This window comes from Stegodyphus dumicola, chromosome 8 (genome assembly GCF_044657685.1).
Source record: "Stegodyphus dumicola isolate Sdum_Otavi_A_Nest chromosome 8, ASM4465768v1".
NCBI lineage: Eukaryota > Metazoa > Arthropoda > Arachnida > Araneae > Eresidae > Stegodyphus > Stegodyphus dumicola.
Window position 1 is genome coordinate 131093875 of NC_140775.1, and position 17148 is coordinate 131111022.

Consider the following 17148-nt stretch of genomic DNA (forward strand, 5'->3'; position numbering starts at 1 on the left):
TTAGTCACACTATTTGAAGCGTTGCGAGTTCTTGCATGATCTTTAAGAAATTCTATAAGATCTGTTAAATTAGGCAAATTCTCTTTCTCTAATTTTCTTTCCCACCATATTTTGGTGTTAGGATCTAATTTTTGCCTTAAAATGTATGCAAATACATTGGAAGAAAAACCGTTAACACTCTGACTTAAAACTTCTAATAATCTCACGCATTCATTTGTAATGTCAATTAAGTTTAATATTGCTGACGCAGATTCATTTTGCATAAGATGCATATTCATAAATCGTCTCAGATGAGCATACACTTGTTCACGGTGATTAGAGAACCTTTCTTCTAGTAATGAAACGGCTAATTTATAATTAGAGTCAACTATGGATATTGACTGCACAATACGATAAGCATCTCCTCTTAGCACAGATTTTAAGTACTGTAATTTGACTGCATCTGTTAAATTAGGATGCGAATCAACACTGGCTAAAAAGATATCTTTAAATGAAAGTCACTCATGTAAGTTACCCGAAAACGTTGGCAAATTAATTTTGGGTAATTTAAGATTGTTCTCAGCATTCGTGTAAACCGAAGGCTCCGATTTAATTTCTTTAGAAAGTTTAGCTAATTTATGATTTAATTTGACTTCTACATCTAAGAGAATATCGTCAATCTCTTCTTTCTCTTTTACATAAGCATCAATACTTTCTTCCGTACATAACCCGAACAAAGAATCAAAATTAGAATTTATTTCTGTCTCAAACACTTTAAATTTAGTCTTTAGTCCTTCCAAGTCACTTCCTTGGACATTTTCGTCCGCAACCTTTTGTTTTAATTTTGTTAACTGTGTTTTCAACGTACGTTTTTTCGCTAATACCTCCTTTAGTGACATTTTAATTAGCAAAAGTCAATAAACAAACAAAGAGCTTCAAAAAGGAGGAGGGTACTTACCCTTTTGTTTCTACAGAACTTCAATCTTGAAGTATCTTATATAATTCTTCATTTCACAAACCGAAAGTAATATCACAGTCTCATAAACTTCATTAGCTGCTCCGGCTCAACGAACCACAAAACTTGTATTCACTTATTCTATTTCCCGTCGATAGCTGTATATTGTAATAACTCCACACACATTACACAGTTTCAATACATTTATTTTCCATAGCGACACTCAGGCGCTAGGTTTCACCTTACAGCGTAACGTATGAATCTCAACTACCAATGTACCACATAAATCAAGTTTCTCACAGAATACATTTCAGTGCCAATTCCGGCGGCGCATGCGCCATTAGCCAAGATTCTGCTCTGGCGCCAAGCATTTCTCAGCTAATACAAAACAATATTCTGTCTGAGTCCGTAAAAAAAAAGTAGGATAACTACTTTTATTTAACAAATGAGAAATACACTTTGTTAATAAATGAAGTGAAAGAAGCAGAATGTGTGTAAGAAGCAGAAAGTGAATGTAAAACAAACAGTTCATTATAGAAGCTTAAAATGCTATGGTATTCGAAACATTGGAGAAGAGGACAAACTTATAGCACCACTGTCTGCAGAAAAAGTGGAAATCCTGTATTATGTTACAATTGATGAAGTCTTCAACATCATACACGATGCTCATATCGGAGTTGGCCAACAGTCTATTCTCACGTATTTGATACTATGTGAACCATGCCAGAAAGAAGCTGTGAAAAAAGGGGATTGTAATCAAACCAATTGCACATATCAAAATGAATTCTCGGTGCCAAGCTGACCTAACAGATATGCAGTCCAATCCAGATTGCGATATGAAATTCATTTTAGTGTATCAAGATAGGCTTACAAAATTCATCTACTCCGAAGTTTATATAGTAAAAGAACTGATGAAGTAGTATATCACCTGTATATTTTCACAACTTTTGGAGTCTCAAATATTCTCCATTCCGACAATGGGAGGGAATTTTGCAACCAAATCGTAAACAGTTTATGTGAAATGTCGAGTGACATAAAAATAGTTCATGGTAAACCAAGACACAGTCAATCATAAGGTTCTGTAGAACAGTGGAACCAGGATGTTGAAAATATATTGGCGACATGGATGGAAACAAATAAGGCAGAAAAGTTGTCAAAAAGATTAAAATTTGTTCAAGGAATTGAAAAAAAAAAAAAAAAACATGAGGGAATCAAACGTTCTCCTTACGAAGCTATGTTTGGTTGTCCTATGAAGCTGGGACTTGCTAACTCAATTTTGCCACACAATTTGATTAGTAACATGGTCACTGAAGAGGACTTAAAAAAATTATAAATATTAATAATGAATGCATTGTTAATACAGAAGATGATGAAGTCATTTTAGTGTATCAAGAAGTAATTTTAGTGTGTTTAGTGTATCGAATCAACAGCTGATTTAGAATCACAAGATAATAATAAAACATGTGAAAAAGAATAATGAATTACAAAAGCAGTAGATACTTAAGTTCAAACTGGGGGAAAAAAAAAAAAAAAAAGGAAAAGAAGAAGGAAGAACCAGGTATACGTTTTGGCACAACAGGTGCGGTTATCAACAAAGTTCAAAATATAAAAGTGCTTTGAGAGACAGCTAGGAAGGACACCAGAAGCAGGAAAAGAAGATTGCGTCTTATTAAAAATTTTCCGAAACCTACTATTACAAAATGTTAAAATAAAAATACCTGATTTTGATAGATAGAAAATGAATCCAAAACCAGTAATAGCAATTATTACAGATATTAAAGATGACGAGTTTTATGTTCTTGGTAGTAAGTTTGGTAAATTAAAATCACTGTACATAAATTTGGTACCTTAAAATCGCTAAAAACCTGTTTACGTTTTGCATAGAAAATTTTTTAAACATGGAAGGAGGCGTTGGTACAGAAGAAATACACTGGTGTGCAAAAATTAAGGACGAAGTCGAAAAATTAGCATATCAGCTAAACGAAGAGGCAGAGTGGACAGAAAGACCAATCAGATTAAGTAAGGTGATGTACGGTAGCACATGCGCAGATATGCAGGTAGACGTAATGGGGGAGTGTCTGAGTAGTATAAAGCATGTTGTCGATGTAAGATCAGTATTTCTGGCAAAGAGATTGCACGCCGTATAGCAGTTAAAATCACACCGAATTGCTGCCTCAGCGAGAAATGGCGAATAATCAATCTGCTAGACGACATCTGGATGCTTTTACCCGAGGTCGAATCATTGGGAAGTTGGAGTAAGGCCGCAGTGTGACAAGTGTGGCTGCAGAGTTCGGAATTGCTCACAGCATCGTTTCACGACTTTGGAGACAATTTCAAACTACAGGAACAGCTATCCGGGGGTTTAGTAGTGGTCGTCCACGAGGAACCACACCCGCAGATGACCGGTATATTGCCTTACAGGGCAGAAGAAACAGGCGGCAGCCAGCGGGAGAAATCGATAGACACACGACACAGGCGACTGGTCGACCGATATCGCGTTTTACCGTGGCCAGAAGACTGCACGGTGGTGGTCTGTTTGCACGACGCCCTGTACGGTGTGTACCTCTAGCGCCTGCCCATCGGAGAAGGCGTTCTCTGTGGTGCCGGGAACACCGGAAATGGAGAGACAATGAATGGGAATGAGTACTCTTTACAGATGAGAGCAGATTCAGTCTGAGTAGCGATTCTCATCGCATACTCATCTGGAGAGAGCGGGGAAGCCGCAATCATCCCTCGAACATCATTGAAAGGGACAGGTATGGAGGTGGCGGTGTTCTTGTTTGGGGAGGCATCATGCTTGGTAGTCGTACAGACCTTCACATCTTCGACGCAGGTTCAGTCAACGGGACCGGTTATTGTAACGAGATTCTTCCATATGTGCGTCTTTTTAGAGGCGCTTTGGGTCCGCAGTTCCTTTTCTTGGACGACAATGCACCATGTCATCGCACAGTAGCTGCCGAACAGCTCTTAGAGAGTGAGGATACTGAACGTATGGATTGGCCGGCACGATTTTCGGATCTCAATCCCATCGAGCATGTATGGGATTTTCTAGGCAGACATTTGGCAGCTCGTACCTTACCACCAGTAACGATTCCGCAGCTTCGATTGGCGCTGCAAGACGAATGGGGAGCAATGCCTCAACAACTCATTGACACCCTCATTCTCAGCATGGGCAGAAGCTGTGAAATCTGCCTAGCAGTCAGGGGAGATCATATCCCCTATTAAAGACCGGATGTTTCTTGCTGGACACTCATCACAGGGATGTTTCGGCCTTCAGTCGCATTGCGCTCCATGCTACTTTTTCAATAAAGCTTCTTTTTATCCCTCTGATTTCTCTTTTAGTAAGTGTTGCTTACATTACTCATGTCCTTACGTATTGGGGATCTTACGGTATTAAATGTGTTGCTTTGGAAAGCTTTTGTACAAAGTTATATTGAAAAAACCGTCTCGTCCTTAATTTTTGCACACCAGTGTAAGTGAGGTAGTAAAGACTTTCTTTAGTTGGGAGACAAGGACCCGGAAAATTCAACTGTTCAAAGAAGTGAACTATGAAGATGTGTTCGTGCATAAATAAATGTATGCAATAAACCTGCGAATGGAAAATCCTATCATAAGTAATCACTCATTCCGGCCTTTTAACAGTAGGCATTGATAACGCCTACAATTAACATCAAAGGCTTGGTAAAAACCCGAAATGGAATCATATTAAACCATACTTCATTCTTTTACCAAACCACTTTGGTACCAGTAAAACCTAGGATTTAGCAGACTTCAGGCCTTTTACAGAAACAGTTACATATATTTTGAAAAATCTGTTGTATACATCATGACTTCCTCGTATGGAATATTAAATTATGGAATTTTTCTTGCATTTCATTTAAACACTTTTCCTCAAATTTCCATAGGTATATTTCTTATCCAATTAATTCAGTTCTCACTTCGCAACAATGCAAAAAAAAAAAAAAAAAAACTTCTATGTGTACACCACGACTTGTACAAAATATTAAATTATATGCATTTCTACCTGCATTTCATTTAAATTTATTGAATTCTACTTCGTTGATAATGCATAAACCACAACAGAATTAATGCACTCTTTAAAATTCACTATATTTATTTACCATAGCGACACTTTAGTGCTAGGTTCACTTGACAAAGTTACATCTCATTCATTTTATAACTCAGAATGCACAAAAAATATCATCTGAAGAAGCAGGGCTGTGGAATCTGAGTCGGAATCAGATAGATTTTTGAGTAAAAGGAGTCAGAGTTGGAGTCTAAAAACACATCAACTCCGACTCCAGTTTTTGTTGAACAGTTTGAAATTGAAATGAAATTAAAGTGAATTGAAAAAAAATTAATGACAAAGATAATTAATATTTTATTTATGGACTATATACATTATTAGTTATTTTCTATTTTATTGGCATATTAATATATTAAATATAAGAGAGCAGGATGGACGTGATATTTGCCATTACTGATTAAAATGATTCATTTAGTTACAAATCTCATTGGTAAATTTAGATAAGCAGCAGCAAGAACTCTTAAAATTGATGCCAATCTTAGGAAGCAATCAGGAAAAGCAGCTATTATTGATCGAGCAACGTGATGGAGTACATATTTGATGATATGGTAGTGGTTAAAATTAAGAACTTTTTCAGAAGATGTAGATAACCTTAATGTTCCACTAACAGAAGGACTGTGGAACAATCTTGCAGAATTGGAAAATCTTTCAACACCATATATAGCCACAAAAATTTACAATCTGAAGAATTAACAGGAGATGAAAATGTTAGAAGACGTAGGTAACCTTAATGTTTCACTAACAGAAAGACTGTAGACTGATCTTTACAGGGTTTGTACACATTTCTGCACACGGAAATTAAGTACTTTTAAGGACCATTAATGAAAATAATTAAGGACCTATGAGCAAATGGGAACTGAATAAATTCAATTAAAAATATTATCTATGCCTGAATTTCACTTTTGTAATACCATCCTAAAAATAAAATAGATCTCTAAGTAGTATGCATTATTACTAAACATGAATACATGAATTAATTAACATAATTATTAATAAGTTTAAGAATAAAATAAACTTTATGCAATTTATCAAGCAAGTAGCATTAAATATTTTACACTTATGATAGTTGGACATATTTGAAAGAACATAGGTGACATTTACGCTTTACTAACAGTTAGCTTTATGTTGATTTTTTTATGCCTCATTTTGTCACATACTTGGTCAGTCTAGAGGTTTAGTAAATAGCAGGTAGATTTTGTCAAACAGCATAAGTTCAAATAAGAAGTAAGATCATAATCAGCATGATTCATAACAAAAGACTGAGTGTTGTCACCGCTGCTGCTAATCTAGAGAGAGACCTGCTGATCCGAACAAACCTGAAAGGCCTGATGTATGCATGGTTGGCAAGTGTTGAAAGTCAGTCAGGCTCTTTTTGATGCAGTTAGTGTCGTAGCTTTGTGTAGATTTCCAGGGGTTGTAACCCAGTTAATATACTTTAATGTTCCAATAAGCCATTAAAGCACAGTGGATTCGATTGGATTATTTATGGCAAAGCACACGGGCTATCTGCCTAAAGGAAGGGATGCCTTCATGGAGGACTTTCTAAGAGAAACTTGCTTACACGTTACACATGGGAAAAACCATGAAAACGCCCATGCAGCCAGCCCGTTCGTGGAATTCGAACCTCGGACTGAACTACCAGTGTTCAGCGTCTTTACCGCTCGGCTGCTGGTGGGCCTGACCACAGTGAGTATTAATGAAAGGCAATAACTCGCTTTAATATGTAGAGAAAATGTTTAAGTGTAAACAGTTAGTTATCAATAATTAAATTAGGTAGGTTAATAACCTTAGTCATTATGGATTTACATTGGCCACTATTAAATTTTATTTTTTAACAATATTTGTTAAAAAAGCCCTATCAAAATCAAAATCTAATAAAATTTCACAGTTTAAAATACAGGTAATTTATGATATTGATTCTTAAACGATATTAGGATAATTACACATTAAAAGCTACAAAACATTTATGTTTTGTAACAACACTCAAAAAAATATTTATTCGTCATTTTAATTTGAAGCCTTCCCAGACATTTTGGCTAGTTTATATCGATTTCCTTCTTTTTAAGCACCTTTTCTAACAATGAGAGATTTGTCTCAATATTGTAAAAAACCGATGCTCTTGCTAGTTTCTGCGTGCTTTATCTCCTAACTTGTCAACCTTTCCACAATGTACCTATGAGAGTTTATTTGATCTGGTGAAAGTTAAATAGTCCAAACCCCTCGACAAACATGAAGCATATTATCGCTATGTCTGAAAGTAACTACAATATCAGACAAAGGTTTAGATAAGGCTCTTATTTAAAAAGAACTTACAACATAAAGGCATGCTCTAATGCTAACAAAATCAATTACAGCTCACGGTGATGTAATTAAACAAGAACAGTCAAATTCAAATTAAAAATGTGGACTAGTGGTCAAAGATTATACAATTTAGTTTTAATTTAACCCTCTAAACGGCAATTTTAGGCCGTATATATACGGCCTAAAATATTTTTTGTGATATCTGTAAGAATGTATATATATGTGTATATTAAAATACGTCAAAGAAATTGAGGCAATATATCAAAAGCACACAAATCCAGAATTTTTACATTAAAATCAAAAACATAATTTGTTCTTATAGTAGTTTTGGGAAATTTATGCTTTCTTAGTGAAAACCCTGGCTGTTCAGAGGGTTGGCTCCGTAACTCTATCATATGAGGAAACAGAAATGGGAAATTATAGTCTGAAATCATAAATAATTGGGTAATTTATATAATAATAACTGCACATATCTTTGAAGAATAATTTTCTTTATGTATTTAGTTTCTTTTTTCAAGACGTTTCCTTTTCATTTTAGAATTTTTTGATTTAATTAAGGATTTCTGTTATTCTAAAAAACACTAAATGCATTTAGAATACACAGAAAAAGCAGCTAATTTTATTTCTTTAATAATATGAATATTCAGAAGAAATTAAATATATATGGTAAAGGCCAGTTACAGAACTGATGTGGCAGAATTTTTATAATTGAATGACACACCAAACAACAAAATCTATAAATGGCAAAACTTTTCGAATTTAGAGCTGGCATTGGATGCATTTAGAAAAGCACTAGGCAACAAAATTTAGGATCCACAGAGATTGCAACAAGTGGGAGAATGCCTAGTGCCAGCTATAAATATGGTGTATTAAGACATATTAAATTAATCTTTTAAGTTGTAAGTTTTCAATTTCTTTATTAATAAAACAAATTCCTTTCTATAATGCCTGCCCATGTGATAAGATTAGAAGCATTTTTGATATTTTTCATGCTTGTGTCTAGTGAAAAGAAGAGAAAATAAAGGGAAGATAAACATGTTAAGATTCTAGTATCAGAAGTAAAACATTCAAATATTATGTTTTTCATTGTTCTTCCAGACATTCTCTAAAAAGTAAGAAATTCATTGCAAACTTTCTGTAAAATACATCAATTACATGTTGATGCCATGGAGATATTTTTCATTTTGTCACATATTTCTCGAATCTTCTACAATTATGGCTCTTTAAATCTTGCCTTTCAATCCTTCTAAACTTTCCAAGCTGCAATGTCTAAAATCCTAAAAAAAAATTATCCCTACCAATTTTGTAACAGCAAAAGGCCAGAAATAGTTTGGAAAAAAAAGGGGGAGCGAAAAGTGTAAAATTAATTTTATAGAGAAAAACTGATGCATTTTCTAAGAATTCTAAATACTCTGAGACAATTACATGAAAAAAACTCTTACTATGAAAAAATTAAAAAGAAGACTTTTTAATTAATTACATAGCTAATTTTCCTTTTGCTAGGAGCTGTTTCGTAAATTGTGCTTTATAGTATCATAGCTTGTTTATTTTTCAGATTCAAAATATTGTATAATAAGTTGCCAAAATGAAACTTTATAATATGACAGCAAAAAATAAAAATGATTTTTAATGTTATTTTTTTAATAGAATTTCAATATATTACCATTATTTTAATGAAATTTATCAATAGTTCGATGTTTAAAAAAAAAATCGTTAAAAAATTCTCAGACCACAGAATTAAAAATTTTCTATAGAAGCTGATCTTAAAATCGCCAAAATGTTGATAAGTTGCCAAATTTAGAGCTGTTTAATAAACCAATTCACATCGCAAAAAGCGAAAAGTTGTTTAAGAGCTCTTTATTAGAAAAAAAAAAAGAATTTTAAATATGCTTATGCTTCACTTCTTGCTTAGAATCTCGAGTATCCCATCACTCTTATATTAGAAATAGAAACAAATTATAATCCATGAACCCATTCAAAAGATACATCAGTGAATCGCCAAAAATATTCCTCCAAAATGCTAATTCACACTCAAAATGGCAGTTGTAAAAACAGACAGAAGTTTCAGATTTCTTCTGCTGATTTTGTCCAAAATTAAGGACTTTTAAGGACCAAAAATCGATTCCAAATAATCTGAGGACAAGGACTCTTAAGGACCATACGAACCCTGTCTTTAGAAGAATTAACAGGAGGCGTGAATGGAAGAATGTGATGTTTGTTCTTTCTGAAATGGAGGGTTTATTGCAGAACGAATCATTTTTCAATGAAGAAAAGAGAAATTAGTTTGCTAGAAAATAAGATCTTGCTGGGTTTCACATGTACGTAGATAAAAAAATGCCGAATTTTGTTGGATAACGAACAAATTAAAAAAGACATAGCCATCTGTGAACTTTCATTAAGAATGAAATTATTCTCAGAACAACTGAAGTATTCAAATTAGAACAGTCAAACTGCAGACATTGCAACTGAGTCTCTATCATCCTCTTCCACTGAAGAATTAGATTTTGAGAAATATTTGGACAATATTGAAAAGGCTAAGGCAAAGCGAATGAAAATAAAGAACCAAGAGTCTTTAGATATAAAAATGAAAAAATAAAAACAAGATTTATACATGGTCATTGAAGAAATAGAGATATATGATTGCTCTTGCAAGACACCTCTTTTAGAACTTATAAAAATCTATCCTGAAAGGTTAAAGGAAGTAGCCCTAAAAGTAACAGCTCTTCCTCCTAATCAAGTCAGTGTGGAAAGACTCTTCTCAGTTCTGAAGTTTATCAAATCAGATCTATGGTCCTCTAACAAACAAGATCTTGCTGAAATTATACCATTTCTTGGAAACTACAAATGCCAGTTTTTCCATTTCATAATAAATGCTAATTAATATAAAAAAATTGCGATGCATAAATTTTTTCCTGTAGCATCTATTACTTCTTTTATGTTAAAAAAAATAAGCTGTAACCCACGTGTATATCTTTACATATATATGAGGGAGTCAGAGTCAAGTCAGAGTATGAGTCTTTAAAATTCCAGGAGTTGGTCATTTTCCTTACCGACTTCACAAGCTTTGTGAAGAATAATCTAATTGTTGCCACATGTTCTACTCAAATACTACAATAGCTCTAAAATGATGCAAAAAAGAAATTAAATAAATAAAAAAGAAACATTTTTTCACACACGATTCAGCTCCACTTACCTAATGCGCATGCGCAACTCGTAGACATTGTCCTCTGTCCGAGTCAGATTGGTGACAATACAGTGAAATACATTTAACAAAAAAATGCTTAAAATGAAATATCGGTTAACACGAAAAAATAAAATGGTTTCGATAAACTACAATTTTCACGCATTTTTTTTTCTCTTAACATGAAACAAAAATCGCTTAACACGAAAAGATTTCCCTTTCTGGGAATGAACAAAGTACTGAAAACACCAGCCGCGCAGATGAGATTTAAGATGGGTGTGAAAGCGAGGTTGTTTTCACATGTTTCGTAGAAAGGAGGCTAGCTTTGGCTTTGAAATACCCTCGGAATAGCCTGTGACACAAGCCAATTTTGTTTATCTAAGCTACTTATCTCCACCCCTACAAAAACATTTAATTTCTCATCAGTTGGCTTTGGAATTCAATGACGAGTACATCACAGTGTATGTAAAGATCACTGAGTTTGGTTCATGCCAAAAGAAATGGAGGAGGAAGATACTGAAACTGAGTCAACACTTGATGAAATGCTTGAGAAAATTTCTGTGATATCGGATTGTTCCTACTGTATCATCATTAGAATTCATTGTAGTAGATGATGATAATGTGTGTACAGCCCCAATTATGGCAGACAGACATTTTGGAGTTTGTTCAAAGCTAAAAAAAATCATTGGTGCAGATTCCGATGACAAAAATGAAATGAATAATGTAGCTCCTGTTCCCACATCATCTGAAATGAGGAACATCATGGAAAGTATGAGCAGTTATTTAGAGGCACATTCTAATGGTGGAATGAATAACAAAATGGGTGACATCAAAAAATTCATTGACAATTTGATGATAAAAAAGACAATGCAAAGAAAAATATCAGGTTTCCAAAAACAGGTTCAATAAATGTTTTGTTTTTCAAAAAACTTGAAAAATTTTGTATTAAGTTCTTGGGGATGTTTTATTTCATTAATTTTTATTAAATACATGCATATATACATATCTAAATAAAATATACTTTAATAACTTAATTTTGTTGAATATATGTTTTTTTTTTTTTTTTTTTTTTTTTTTTTAAATCCTTTAACATGAAAAAATATTTCAGTCGCCTCAGTTTCGTGTTAAACGAGTTCCACTGTATTTGCTGATAATACGAAACACTACTTCATCGAATTTGTTTAGAGAGATATTTTTTATTCAATTAATTCAGTTCTCACTTCGTGGCAAGGCAAAAATACATAAAAACTCAAAATATCTTTATTAAAAATTGAAAGACATAAAACACCAAATACAGTTAAAAAAATTTTTAAAAAATTTTACAACTAAAATTAGATTTTCTGTGCAACAACAAGCAATTCGGCCAGCAAGCAAAAAGGCAGATTTTTGGGTGCACAAAACTTAAAAGTTTCCTTTTTGTCTCACTTGGCAAAAAGACACGGAAGGCGTAGAAACTGACTTCATTTGTTGTGGACGCTATACTGAGTCAATATATGGGGTAATTTAATAACTTAAATGATAATTCCAGAATGGATTCACCATGATTTAATTCACAATAATAAAAGAAGACGTTACCTTTGCTGTTGCAAAGCATAGTTTCTCTAGATTGGAAACAAATCCACTGTTCTGATAAGTTTCAAATGTAAACAAATATAGTTGCTATGGTAAACAAAATTAGGCTTAGCTGCACTTAAACAACTTTTACATTGTTGATAATTCTATAACTATAACATGCAGGTTAACTAAAGGCATAAAGACCTTAACCAGAAGATAATAACTACATAATTCAATCTTTTTTAAAGCAAAAATTGCAAAATTTACCAACATGCAAGGGGGGGGGGACTGAGCTCAAGAAGCCAAGTAGCAGATTGCGTATATATGTATATATATATTTTTGGTGTGGCTGAATACAACCAAAAAGGGAGATGCACAACTACAAATTATAGCAGTCCCACATACCAAATTTCAACATTCTAAGGCTATTTTTTTTAGTTGTGCAAGATACATATATAGGTACAAATACCACAAAAAATCTCTTCTGAATCTATTTTAATTCAGTTTTATAATTCATTTGAGAAAGAGTCCTTTATTCTGTCCTTATGCACAGATATCACGGAAAAACATCTTTAAATTGCATTCAATAGCCGTAAAAAATGGATATTTCCATTGAAATGTGATACAGTACAAAGTTGTCGGGACTTTGGCGATTCCAGATTAGGGGTTTTTCCAGATTATAGATAATCAATTTAAATCTGGTAAGATGGCATGCAGAAATTATACAATTAAAAATATGAAGCCGTAATTTATGAAATAAAGAGCAATTATGATCTAAAGGGTATCAAAATTTACACACACACACAAAAAAAAAAGGTTAATATTTATTTGTTTAGTAAACATTTCTTTCAATGTTAGTGTTTAAGTTGCTTCTTTTTTTGTGCTAATACTTTCTCTTTAATTCTATAAACAGACATAATTTCTTGTTCAATTACTAAGTTGCACTGCGTGTATACGAGCCAGTTTCCCTTGGAATGTCCTCCACGAAGGCATTCCTCCCCTTAGGTAGACAGACCTAGTGTGCTTTGCCGTAATCTCAATAAACCAAACCAAACCAACTAAGTTGCACTATTCAAGTCCTGTACCTGCTGTGTCGAAAATACCGACTAGTCAATCGAAATTTTTCCTTTTCAATAACGTTCTCTGTCACTTTCTTCACTATCAGAAGTGCGCATGGGTAAACGCTTTACTGGCTTTATGCGCATGCCTAGTGGACGCACGCATCAAACGCGCATGCGTAAGTTTGTGGCTTTGAGGTCCGGATTATAGATCATTCCGTATAATGGACGTCCGGATTACGAACTTTGTACTGTACCCAGAATTTTCCCCCGATTTCAATATTTTTTTTTACTTCGCACAAGGAAGTAAAATATTAGTGACATTTCTTTACATCTCACTAATTTAGCTTTGTGCTGATTTTTCCTTAATGACTTGTTTCATCGCATAGTTGCTCAGTCTTGAGGTTAAGTAAATAGCAAGCAAATTTTATGCCAAATGCCATAAGTTAAAATGAGAAGTAAAATCATAATCAACATGATTCATAACAGAAGATTAGCTGTTGCCACCACTGCTGCTTGCCTAGAGAGAGACCTGTTGATCAGAGCAAACCTGAAAACCTGATGAAAGCACGCTCTGTCTGTCTGACGGAGTTAGTGTAGCATTCCTGAGGTGTTAACCCAGTTAATACAGTTAAAGGTTTCAATAAGCCATTAAAGCACCAGACATGATAAGTTTTTTTGCATTTTTTTAAGTCTCACTCGATGCAAAGAATAAGTTTTACATTAATATTTTTCCTTCTGTGCTGCATCTTGTGACCATGGTAAAGATTAATGAAAGGCAATAACTCACTTTAATAGGCAGAGATTATTTTTAAGAGTGACCAGTTAGTTATAAATAATTAAATTATGCAGTTAGCTACCCTTAGTTATTGTAGATTTATAGAGATTTAATTTTTAAAAATATTTGTTAAAAAAGCACTATTAAAATCACAATCTAATAACATTTCACAGTTTAAAATACATGTGATTTATGACATTCATTCTTAAAAGCTATTAGGATTATTACACAATGAATAACTGTACATATCTTTGAAGTATTATTTTCTTTCTCTTTGTGTATTCAATTTGTTTTTTGCAATTTCTTTCCCCTTCAATTCATAAACTTTGTATTCAAAAAGATTTTCGTTATTCTAAAAAACCAAATGCAATTAGAATGTATAGAAAAAGCTGTTAATTTTATTTCTTTAGTACTATGAACATTCAGAATAATTATGAAATGATATATCGTAAGGGCCAGGTTACAGAGTCGGTGTGACAGAATTTTTAGAATTTAGTGACACACCGAGCAACAAAACGTAGAAATGACAAAACTTTTAGAATTTAGGAAGATAATAAGCAGCAGAATTTATGATCCACAAATATTGATTGCGTCTGGTAGGAAAATACCTAGCACCAGCCCTGTGTATGATACACTGAGACATATAAGATGAATCTTTTGAATTATCAGTTTTAAATTTCTTTATTAAGAGAAAAATTGCTTCCTATAAATGCCTGCTTATGAGATCAGATTAAGAAGCATTTTTTGATATTTTCAATGCTTGTGCCTAGTGAAAAGTAGGGAAAATAAACATATAAAGAAAAAGACTTCTAGAATCAGAAGTAAAACATTCAAATATTACGTTTTCATTGGGCTTCCAAAAATTCTCCAAAGAGTAAGAAATTTATCACATACTTCCTGTAAATTACATTCATTATGTGTTAAAACCATGACGACATTTTTCATTTTGTCACATTTTTCTGGAATTTTCGAGAATTTAGGGTTTCTAAAACTTACTTTCAAATTCTTCTGAATTTTTTACGTTGCAATGTTTAAAATCCTAAAGAAAAATTATCCCTACCCAATTCAGTTACCGACAAAAAATAATAATAATAATAATAATAATATTTTGAAAGAAAAAATGGGGTAAGCGTAAAATTAATTTTATAGAGAAAACTTATGCATATTCTGAGAATTCTCAGACAATGTGGAAAAAAACTCGTACCACAAAAAAATTTAAAAGAAGACATTTTTAATTAATTACACAGCTATTTTGCTTTTGCTGAGAAGTGTTTTGTAAATGTTGCCTTATAGCATTTATAACCTTATGTTTCAGATTCAAAATATTGTAGAATAAAGTTGCCAAAATGGAAAGTAATGTCACTTTATAATATGACAGCAAAACATAAAAATGTTGTATTGTTATTTCTTAAACATGATTTCAATATATTACTGTTATTTTAATGAAATTTACGGATGTTATAATGTTTAAAAAAAATGTCAAAAAATTCCTGGTTCTCCGAATTAAAAATTTTTCATAGAAACCGATCTTAAAATTGCCAAAATGTTGATAAATCTTCATATTTAGAACTGTTTAAGAAAAGAATTCACATCACCAAAAGTGAAAAGCTGTTTAAGAGCTCTTCATTAGATAAAATGAAATAATTTCAAAATGCTTGCATTTCGCTTCTTGCGCAGAAACTTGAGTAAATAGGAACAAATTGTATCTCAATTCATTCAAAATATTTGTCAGAAAATAAATATGCAAAAATATTTCTCCAAAATGCTAATTTACACTCAAAACGTCAGTCGTAAAAACAGACAGAAATTTGAGATTGTTAAAATTAAGGTCATTCCACCGATTTTGGCTAAAATTAAGGACCAAAAATCGATTCCAAGGAACCTAAAGACTTTTGAGGACCATACGAATACTGATTCATATATATAATATTTTTATAAGATTTAAAAGAAAAAATAAAATTAATTTATAACACAGATAAATGTCTCTATACTGTTAGAAATAGAAACTCACTATTAATCTAATATCCTTTCACAAATTCCAATTTTATTTTACTAAAAAAAAATAAGAATATAAATATTTTAAGCAATGCTAATGATATTCAGTAATGCAAAATTAAGTACTCATTATTTTTTAATTTAACTCATATATGAAAAATTGAATTTTAAAATACTAACTTAACAGCAAATGTTTTTATTTCTTGCATCACTACTTTTTCTCTCTCCTTGATTTCTTCATGCCTTTTATTCAAGTTACTACTAGCATTTTCTATATGTCCTTGCTTCTCTTTTATTTTTGCTAAAAGTTCTGTGATATAGCCTTTTTCTTCTTCACATGCCTTTGCCAAAAACTGGTACTTATGCTCTTTGTGATCTGACAACTGACAGTCTCTACATGTTAATTTATCACAGGTTTCACAATACAGCTTCAATTGTTCCTATGTAAAAAAAAAAAAAAAAATAATAATAATAATAATATATATATATATATATATACATAAATAAATATATATACATAAATAAATACATAAACATATGTATTTATATATATATATATATATAAACATATGTATTTATATATATATATATATATATATATAAACATATGCATTTATATATATATATATAGAAACATATGTATTTATATATATATATACATTTAACCTTAATATTACACAGTGTACTCATATAAAATTTATTATAAAAAACATATATATATAACATATAAACATATATATATATACAGTCAAAAGTCGTTAATTCGGACTCGTCGGGACCTCAGCGGTTCCGGATTATAGATCATCAGTTTAAATCTCGTAAGATGGCATGCAGAAATTCTAAAATTAAAAATATGAAACCGTAATTTATGAAATAAAGAACAAATATGATCTTAAGGGTATCAAAATTTACAAAAAAAAAAAAAAGCTTCATATCTATTTGTTTACTTTATTAAACATTTCTTTCAATGTAAGTTGTTTAAGTTGCTTCGTTTTATGAGATAATATTTTCTCTTTAATTCTATAAACAGACATAATTTCTTGTTCAGTTACAAAGTTCGGCTGTTCAAGTCCCGTAATTGCTGTGCCGAGAATACCGACTAACTTGTCAATCGAAATTTTTTTGTTTTCACTAACCTCTCTGTCACCTTCTTCATGTCCTTATCCATTTTTTGCAGCAATTATCCTTTGGGAGCTCCAGCATCGGAAATTCTATTTGACATAATCGAAAGTTCAAGTTTACTTTTATAAAATTGCTCTT

General features: G+C 32.2%; 1 protein-coding gene across 9 annotated transcripts in view; it reads right to left on the reverse strand.

Annotated features, from left to right (window-relative positions):
- The window catches only part of LOC118194869 (transcription intermediary factor 1-alpha-like), a 219359-nt gene that overhangs the window by 156059 nt on the left and 46152 nt on the right, over positions 1–17148 (reverse strand). For all 9 annotated transcript variants that reach the window (XM_085822432.1, XM_085822433.1, XM_085822434.1 and 6 more), the window contains one exon: positions 16069–16328. In XM_085822432.1, the coding sequence (XP_085678558.1) occupies positions 16069–16328 (260 nt within the window). The remainder of the gene's footprint in view (positions 1–16068; positions 16329–17148) is intronic.